The sequence below is a fragment of the Bombina bombina genome, chromosome 12 (assembly GCF_027579735.1).
Source record: "Bombina bombina isolate aBomBom1 chromosome 12, aBomBom1.pri, whole genome shotgun sequence".
In the NCBI taxonomy this organism is placed as follows: domain Eukaryota; kingdom Metazoa; phylum Chordata; class Amphibia; order Anura; family Bombinatoridae; genus Bombina; species Bombina bombina.
The window spans coordinates 2,438,163-2,448,162 of record NC_069510.1 but is presented as its reverse complement, the minus strand read 5'-3'; the positions used below and the strand labels follow the sequence as shown (position 1 = coordinate 2,448,162).

The window sequence follows — 10,000 nt, the reverse complement described above, 5'->3', positions numbered from 1 at the left end:
TAATCTGCCGCCCCCACTATCGCTGACCCCTGCATATTATTATTAACCCCTAATCTGCCGCTCCGTACACCGCCGCAACCTACATTATCCCTATGTACCCCTAATCTGCTGCCCCAACACCGCCGACCCCTATATTATATTTATTAACCCCTAATCTGCCGTCCCCAACGTCGCCGCCACCTACCTACAATTATTAACCCCTAATCTGCCGACCGGACCTCACCGCTACTATAATAAAGTTATTAACCCCTAATCCGCCTCACTCCCGCCTCAATAACCCTATAATAAATAGTATTAACCCCTAATCTGCCCTCCCTAACATCGCTGACACCTAACTTCAAGTATTAACCCCTAATCTGCCGACCGGACCTCACCGCTACTTTAATAAATTTATTAACCCCTAAAGCTAAGTCTAACCCTAACACTAACACCCCCCTAAGTTAAATATAATTTTTATCTAACGAAATAAATTAACTCTTATTAAATAAATTATTCCTATTTAAAGCTAAATACTTACCTGTAAAATAAACCCTAATATAGCTACAATATAAATTATAATTATATTGTAGCTATTTTAGGATTTATATTTATTTTACAGGCAACTTTGTATTTATTTTAACCAGGTACAATAGCTATTTAATAGTTACCTAGTTAAAATAATTACAAAATTACCTGTAAAACAAATCCTAACCTAAGTTACAATTAAACCTAACACTACACTATAAATAAATTAATTACATAAAATACCTACAAATAAATACAATTAAATAAACTAACTAAAGTACAAAAAATAAAAAAAGAACTAAGTTATAAAAAATTAAAAAATAATTTACAAACATTATAAAAATATTACAACAATTTTAAGCTAATTACACCTACTCTAAGCCCTCTAATAAAATAACAAAGCCCCCCAAAATAAAAAAATGCCCTACCCTATTCAAAAATAAAAATAGAAAAGCTCTTTTACCTTACCAGCCCTTAAAAGGGCCTTTTGCGGGGCATGCCCCAAAGAATTCTGCTCTTTTGCCTGTAAAAAAAAAACATACAATACCCCCCCAACATTACAACCCACCACCCACACACCCCTAATCTAACCCAAACCCCCCTTAAATAAACCTAACACTAAGCCCCTGAAGATCATCCTACCTTATCTTCACCACGCCGGGTATCACCGATCCGTCCAGAGGAGGCTCCGAAATCTTCATCCAAGCCCAAGCGGGGGCTGAAGAGGTCCATCATCGGGCTGAAGTCTTCTATCAAGCGGCATCTTCAATCTTCTTTCTTCCGGATCCATCTTCATCCCGCCGACGCGGAACATCCATCCTGGCTGACGACTTCCCGACGAATGACGGTTCCTTTAAGGGACGTCATCCAAGATGGCGTCCCTCAAATTCCGATTGGCTGATAGGATTCTATCAGCCAATCGGAATTAAGGTAGAAAAATTCTGATTGGCTGATGGAATCAGCCAATCAGATTCAAGTTCAATCCGATTGGCTGATCCAATCAGCCAATCAGATTGAGCTCGCATTCTATTGGCTGTTCCAAGGAAGCCTGATGAAACAGCTTAGAGCTGAGAAACGCGTTGCCTTGTTTTTATTATTTTAATAAAACGATTTTATATCCTGAACACTTGCTACCATCTTTTTTGCCATTTATCCCTCTGGTTGAGAGGGAGTTTCCTGGGTCTATCCTGACCATTGGTGGTTCCGGACTTCCATCTTTGTCCAGTTGGCCTACGTTTAAGTCTGGTGGGTGACTATATTGATCCCATCCTGCCTCTATAGCATCAAAGGAGATGCTACAACTATTGTGAGTACCATTCCCCTCTACTACATTGATTCACCTGTGTTAAGACAATACTAGGCCATATAGGCACCTGTTTTTCTTTATGTCGTTTTGATACAGACACCATATTAATACCGGAAGTTGGTTCCCTGGGTGACTGTAAGAGATCCCAGACTGTCTCCATAGCACCAATTGAGGTGCTTATACGAATGTGAGTTCACTCCCTGTACACATATCAATTTGTTTTTGGACCAACCAATATTGGGCCATGTGGCGCTTCTGTCCTCTCTTGTCATGGTATTTCTAGGCCAGGTTGTACTTACTGTAGGGTAAGCAGATACGTTTCATTGGTGTCATGTTCCTCAGTAAGTGGGAAGAACCAGGCACTGACTCATGTCACTACCACCCCTGATAAGGGACATGTTTGTCATTTGTAGAAAGGTAAGGGTGCTCTGTGGCTATTCATGTAACTGACACAGCTCCCTACATAAGCCAAACCCGCTAAACAGATATTTCAGTGCTTTGTTATGTGTTTAAACCTTTATCTAGAGTATTAACATTCATATCAGGCAGACAGGACTCTAAGCTAAACACATCTACGTACTGGAATTTATACTAAACATCTTAACAAACTGCATGTTACAGTTGTTTATTTCCTTTTCAATAAATAAATTATTCATTAGCCTAAGCCTGAAAGACGATCAAATCTTACCTTTATCTGCTCGAGTGATTAACAGATCCAGATTTTCTAACACATGAATCTGCTTGATCTGAAGACTTTTATCAAACACTGGTATAGATGGCTGTCCCTCTGCAAAATATACATCACAGACACATATATAAGGTTATGTGATCCATCTTTATTATATATAACATCACAAATCAAAGCGATTGTATCTGAGATGATGTGTGAGAGAGGACATTGCTATGTATCTGTCTGTCTATCTCTTTCCATTTGTGTCTATCTATCTTTCTATCTATGTATCAATTTGTCTATCTATTTAGATCTGTATCAGTAGCTGTCCACCTCTTTCTGTATCTCTGTATCTGTATATATATATTATACATATATAATAATACACACACTCATATATATATATATATATATATACACGTTAGCAGAGATGTGCACTCTCACTCAATTGCAACTGCCAGGGTGCTAGTGGAATTGAATATACCATAACAAAAAGAACTTGCACTCGCTGGACTTTTCAACAAAACTTTACTTGGCAAAGAAATAGTGACGTTTCGGGGACAGTGTATCCCCTTCCTCAGACAGTGATTGCTTCAAACATTAGTGAATTTATACAGTCAAACAAACAAACCCCTCCCCCCAATTAGCAAAAAAACCCGCCAAATATGTTGCTAGGGTGACCATACGTCACGAAGTAAACATAGTGTTAATCTAATACTTAACATGCAATATGAGCCATCACAGCTCTTACACAAATTGTGACAGTGCATATGTTCATGTTAAAAGACCTATAGCAATACTGGACATGGTGAGAAACATATATTCTACAGCTATAACAATACATCTATTACGCTTGGAAAACCAACTAGTGCTCATAGCCTCATGAATTTCACAACAAGCGTGTCAGATGCTAAATGAATATAAGATGGCTGACAACCTACCAAACACAAACTTGAAGACAGTCCTGACACCGATCGCTATGCATCACACCATCGCAACCGCATACAACGCTGAGAAGGGAAACAGAACCCGGAACTGCATCAGCCGCTCACGTGGGTGGCGATGCACCAATCAACAGGGTTGTGGTTGCCATGGTGATGAGTCACAACGATCGCAATCTGTAACAGAGAGGGCACCAACATAATGTGTAGCGGTATTAGAAGTTGTCAATAAGACATAACCTACCTGATTGCATAGCACTATATTGTCAAACCTCAATCAATGGAACTATCTGTGCTATATCATACATGCACCTTCACTCATAGTAAGCGCCACTGTATTAGCTACAACATTGCTAGCACACATCCCTGCAAAGTTCCATTCTATACGTTTGTACATTTACAGTGTAACTATCCTACCATGCTATCGCCATAACCTGGTAAGTAATGTATAGGTCACATACAAGGTAGCGCACTCCGCACAGCAAAGTAGTGCCACAGTAGCAGACTGGAGTCCCGACCACCAATAGACGTTGTACAAGAGAGAAGAAGTACAAGAAACACCTCAGACGAAGATGAAAGATACAAAATAGATCAAAAGAACCCGGAAAGAATGAACTAAAGAAACCCCATATGTGCATGAGAAACAAAGAGAGAATGAAACAAAGATAGCAAAGAATAAACAGACATAGAATGGAGTGTGGACTCTCCAAATAGGTAACCTAAATGACGTGGACTCTCATAATATGACATTCAGGCATCCACAAGGTCTGGATCCATACTACAGAAAACAATGCCAGTCAAACATAGTATTGAGTCCATGGGGTTGCAAGGTATTTAAGCGAAAAATCCATTTGGCCTCAATCTGTAGGAGGAGTGTATCCCTATCACCCCCCCCCCGCCTCAATGGGGGGACATGATCGATTAGGGTGAATCTCAGGTCCTGAAGTCCATGACCTTTCTCCACAAAATGCCTGGCCACAGGTTGGTCACTAGAGCCCTTTTTCAGAGCAGTTCTGATAGATGACCTGTGATTAGCAAACCAGGTTCTGGCATCATCGGTGGTTTTTCCCCACATAAAACCGCCCACAGCTACAATTCAGTAGGTACACCACGTGAGAAGTGGTGCACGTCATCACATGCCTGATCTTGAATCTTTGGTTTCGATGGGGATGTCCAAAGGTGGACCCTGGAATCATAGCGTTGCAGGTGGTGCATCCCAAGCATCTGTAACATCCTGGTTTCTTTCTTTGTGTCAACCATGTCTCCGGGTTATAGCAATGGGTAGGATCAGTGAGCATCAGAAGATCTTTTAGATTCTTGTCGCGTTTATATCCCACTCTAGGGGGATGCCACCCATTGAATGGGAGAGAGGGATCACCTTGTACAATGTGCCAGTGTTCCCTTAATGATATACCCAAGGCTCTCGTTGAGGGACTATAGACCGTAGTAAAGGTCATTCTCTGCTCATCTTTTGGATCAATTCGGGGAGACATCAAGGTATCATTTTCCACTACCAGTCTGCTCTGTTTTATAAGGTGTGGATTGTAACCTCGTTGTGTGAACCGTTGTTGCATCTCATTGAGTTGTTGGTGTCTTTTGGTCTCATCGCTATTGTTCCTTGCGGCCCGCTGCAGTTGGGCTTTCGGAATTGCCTTGAGGAGTGCTGTCGGATGGTTGCTCGTGGCGTGTAGGATAGAGTTTCTGTCTGTGGGTTTCCTAAATAAAGAGGTACCCAAATAGCCACTCTCTGTTTTAAAGATATTTAAGTCCAAGAACTCGATACTTTCCGAATCATGTTTAAATTTAAATTTCACTGGGTTAGTAAGTGAATTCAAATACTCAAACCATCCTTCCAACTCCATAACTGTACCACTCCAAATAATTAACAAATCGTCTATATACCGTTTATAGTATAGTATTTCAGGTTTCTGGTATATCCCCATCACGAATAATTCATAATGCTCCATATATATGTTAGCCAGTGAGGGGGCCACGTTTGATCCCATGGCCGTACCTGATATTTGTTGGTGGTACTTGCCCTCAAACCTGAAATAATTAAGACGTAAGCTCAAGTCTAGCAGTTTGATCAGGAAGTCTCTAGGGGGACCTACATAGGGATGTTTATCCAAAGCATCAGACACATATTGTTTCCCTGTCTCATGCGGAATAATTGTGTATAAACTGTTAACGTCTGCTGTAACCAGAATATATGGCTCATCAAACTTAATAGTTTTAAGTTCTGCAATCAGCTGTGACGATTCCCTTAGGTATGACCTCATATTCCTCACAAGGGGCTGTAGGAAATGGTCCACGAAGATTGCTAGCCTAGAGGTGATAGAGTTACGAGCAGAAACAATTGGCCTCCCCGGAGGCTTCTCCAGATCCTTGTGAATTTTGGGAAGCGTGTACAGTATGGGACAGACTGGATGTGCAATCCTCAAGAAACCAGCTATGTCTTCATCGATCCACCCTTCTTTCAGTCCCTCCTGAACCACCTGATGTATCAAGGTTTGAAAGTTGTTAGTGGGATCCCTTGGAAGTGGCTGATACGTCTCATTGTCACTAAGTTGCTGATTAATCTTGTCACTGTAATATTTATAATTCAGTACGACTACCGCACCACCCTTATCTGCGGTGCGAATCACAATGTCAGGGTCCTTAGACAATGTAGTGATGGCTGCTTTCTCTTCTGGAGTTAGGTTGGTATGGTATTTTTTGGACTCATATCCTCTCAGATCTTGAGAGACCAATCTCATAAAAGTCTTAATACTGGCATTGTTGCTTGAAGGGTCAAATGAGCTTTTGTTCTTAAACTTATGTATGTCACCATCTGCGGAGTGGTCTTTAAAAAATTATTTTAGTCTCAAAGACCGCTGGAATTTCTGGCAATCAATGTAGTTGGCGAACTCGTCACCCTTGCCAGAAGGGACAAAGCTCAAGCCTCTATTTAACACACTTCTCTCTGCCATGGATAGAACTCTGTCACTGATGTTCACCACTAGGTCCTCAACAGGACCAGTGGTGGTTATTTTCTGGTAGGCAGTGGCGGTTTTCTCTCTCCAGCCCCCCCTACGTAAGGGGTAAGGTAAGGGTGGTGCGGTAGTCGTACTGAATTATAAATATTACAGTGACGAGATTAATCAGCAACTTAGTGACAATGAGACGTATCAGCCACTTCCAAGGGATCCCACTAACAACTTTCAAACCTTGATACATCAGGTGGTTCAGGAGGGACTGAAAGAAGGGTGGATCGATGAAGACATAGCTGGTTTCTTGAGGATTGCACATCCAGTCTGTCCCATACTGTACACGCTTCCCAAAATTCACAAGGATCTGGAGAAGCCTCCGGGGAGGCCAATTGTTTCTGCTCGTAACTCTATCACCTCTAGGCTAGCAATCTTCGTGGACCATTTCCTACAGCCCCTTGTGAGGAATATGAGGTCATACCTAAGGGATTCGTCACAGCTGATTGCAGAACTTAAAACTATTAAGTTTGATGAGCCATATATTCTGGTTACAGCAGACGTTAACAGTTTATACACAATTATTCCGCACGAGACAGGGAAACAATATGTGTCTGATGCTTTGGATAAACATCCCTATGTAGGTCCCCCTAGAGACTTCCTGATCAAACTGCGAGACTTGAGCTTACGTCTTAATTATTTCAGGTTTGAGGGCAAGTACCACCAACAAATATCAGGTACGGCCATGGGATCAAACGTGGCCCCCTCACTGGCTAACATATATATGGAGCATTATGAATTATTCGTGATGGGGATATACCAGAAACCTGAAATACTATACTATAAACGGTATATAGACGATTTGTTAATTATTTGGAGTGGTACAGTTATGGAGTTGGAAGGATGGTTTGAGTATTTGAATTCACTTACTAACCCAGTGAAATTTAAATTTAAACATGATTCGGAAAGTATCGAGTTCTTGGACTTAAATATCTTTAAAACAGAGAGTGGCTATTTGGGTACCTCTTTATTTAGGAAACCCACAGACAGAAACTCTATCCTACACGCCACGAGCAACCATCCGACAGCACTCCTCAAGGCAATTCCGAAAGCCCAACTGCAGCGGGCCGCAAGGAACAATAGCGATGAGACCAAAAGACACCAACAACTCAATGAGATGCAACAACGGTTCACACAACGAGGTTACAATCCACACCTTATAAAACAGAGCAGAATGGTAGTGGAAAATGATACCTTGATGTCTCCCCGAATTGATCCAAAAGATGAGCAGAGAATGACCTTTACTACGGTCTATAGTCCCTCAACGAGAGCCTTGGGTATATCATTAAGGGAACACTGGCACATTGTACAAGGTGATCCCTCTCTCCCGTTCAATGGGTGGCAACCCCCTAGAGTGGGATATAAACGCGACAAGAATCTAAAAGATCTTCTGATGCTCACTGATCCTACCCATTGCTATAACCCGGAGACATGGTTGACACAAAGAAAGAAACCAGGATGTTACAGATGCTTGGGATGCACCACCTGCAACGCTATGATTCCAGGGTCCACCTTTGGACATCCCCATCGAAACCAAAGATTCAAGATCAGGCATGTGATGACGTGCACCACTTCTCACGTGGTGTACCTACTGAATTGTAGCTGTGGGCGGTTTTATGTGGGAAAAACCACCGATGATGCCAGAACCCGGTTTGCTAATCACAGGTCATCTATCAGAACTGCTCTGAAAAAGGGCTCTAGTGACCAACCTGTGGCCAGGCATTTTGTGGAGAAAGGTCATGGACTTCAGGACCTGAGATTCACCCTAATCGATCATGTCCCCCCATTGAGGCGGGGGGGTGATAGGGATACACTCCTCCTACAGATTGAGGCCAAATGGATTTTTCGCTTAAATACCTTGCAACCCCATGGACTCAATACTATGTTTGACTGGCATTGTTTTCTGTAGTATGGATCCAGACCTTGTGGATGCCTGAATGTCATATTATGAGAGTCCACGTCATTTAGGTTACCTATTTGGAGAGTCCACACTCCATTCTATGTCTGTTTATTCTTTGCTATCTTTGTTTCATTCTCTCTTTGTTTCTCATGCACATATGGGGTTTCTTTAGTTCATTCTTTCTGGGTTCTTTTGATCTATTTTGTATCTTTCATTTTCGTCTGAGGTGTTTCTTGTACTTCTTCTCTCTTGTACAACGTCTATTGGTGGTCGGGACTCCAGTCTGCTACTGTGGCACTACTTTGCTGTGCGGAGTGCGCTACCTTGTATGTGACCTATACATTACTTACCAGGTTATGGCGATAGCATGGTAGGATAGTTACACTGTAAATGTACAAACGTATAGAATGGAACTTTGCAGGGATGTGTGCTAGCAATGTTGTAGCTAATACAGTGGCGCTTACTATGAGTGAAGGTGCATGTATGATATAGCACAGATAGTTCCATTGATTGAGGTTTGACAATATAGTGCTATGCAATCAGGTAGGTTATGTCTTATTGACAACTTCTAATACCGCTACACATTATGTTGGTGCCCTCTCTGTTACAGATTGCGATTGTTGTGACTCATCACCATGGCAACCACAACCCTGTTGATTGGTGCATCGCCACCCACGTGAGCAGCTGATGCAGTTCCGGGTTCTGTTTCCCTTCTCAGCGTTGTATGCGGTTGCGATGGTGTGATGCATAGCGATCGGTGTCAGGACTGTCTTCAAGTTTGTGTTTGGTAGGTTGTCAGCCATCTTATATTCATTTAGCATCTGACACGCTTGTTGTGAAATTCATGAGGCTATGAGCACTAGTTGGTTTTCCAAGCATAATAGATGTATTGTTATAGCTGTGGAATATATGTTTCTCACCATGTCCAGTATTGCTATAGGTCTTTTAACATGAACATATGCACTGTCACAATTTGTGTAAGAGCTGTGATGGCTCATATTGCATTTTAAGTATTAGATTAACACTATGTTTACTTTGTGACGTATGGTCACCCTAGCAACATATTTGGCGGTTTGTTTTGCTAATTGGGGGGAGGGGTTTGTTTGTTTGACTGTATAAATTCACTAATGTTTGAAGCAATCACTGTCTGAGGAAGGGGATACACTGTCCCCGAAACGTCACTATTTCTTTGCCAAGTAAAGTTTTGTTGAAAAGTCCAGCGAGTGCAAGCTCTTTTTGTTATGGTATATATATATATATATATATATATATATATATATATATATATATATATATATATATACAGGGAGTGCAGAATTATTAGGCAAGTTGTATTTTTGAGGATTAATTTTATTATTGAACAACAACCATGTTCTCAATGAACCCAAAAAACTCATTAATATCAAAGCTGAATAGTTTTGGAAGTAGTTTTTAGTTTGTTTTTAGTTATAGCTATTTTAGGGGGATATCTGTGTGTGCAGGTGACTATTACTGTGCATAATTATTAGGCAACTTAACAAAAAACAAATATATTCCCATTTCAATTATTTATTTTTACCAGTGAAACCAATATAACATCTCAATATTCACAAATATACATTTTTGACATTCAAAAACAAAACAAAAACAAATCAGTGACCAATATAGCCACCTTTC

At 41.1% G+C, this 10,000-nt stretch overlaps 1 protein-coding gene across 1 annotated transcript in view; it reads right to left on the bottom strand.

Moving 5' to 3' along the window:
* The window catches only part of GARNL3 (GTPase activating Rap/RanGAP domain like 3), a gene marked incomplete at its 5' end in the record, with an annotated part of 730,206 nt that overhangs the window by 172,472 nt on the left and 547,734 nt on the right, over nucleotides 1–10,000 (bottom strand). The window contains one exon of the mRNA XM_053695928.1: nucleotides 2,499–2,597. Coding sequence (XP_053551903.1) covers nucleotides 2,499–2,597 — 99 coding nt within the window. The remainder of the gene's footprint in view (nucleotides 1–2,498; nucleotides 2,598–10,000) is intronic.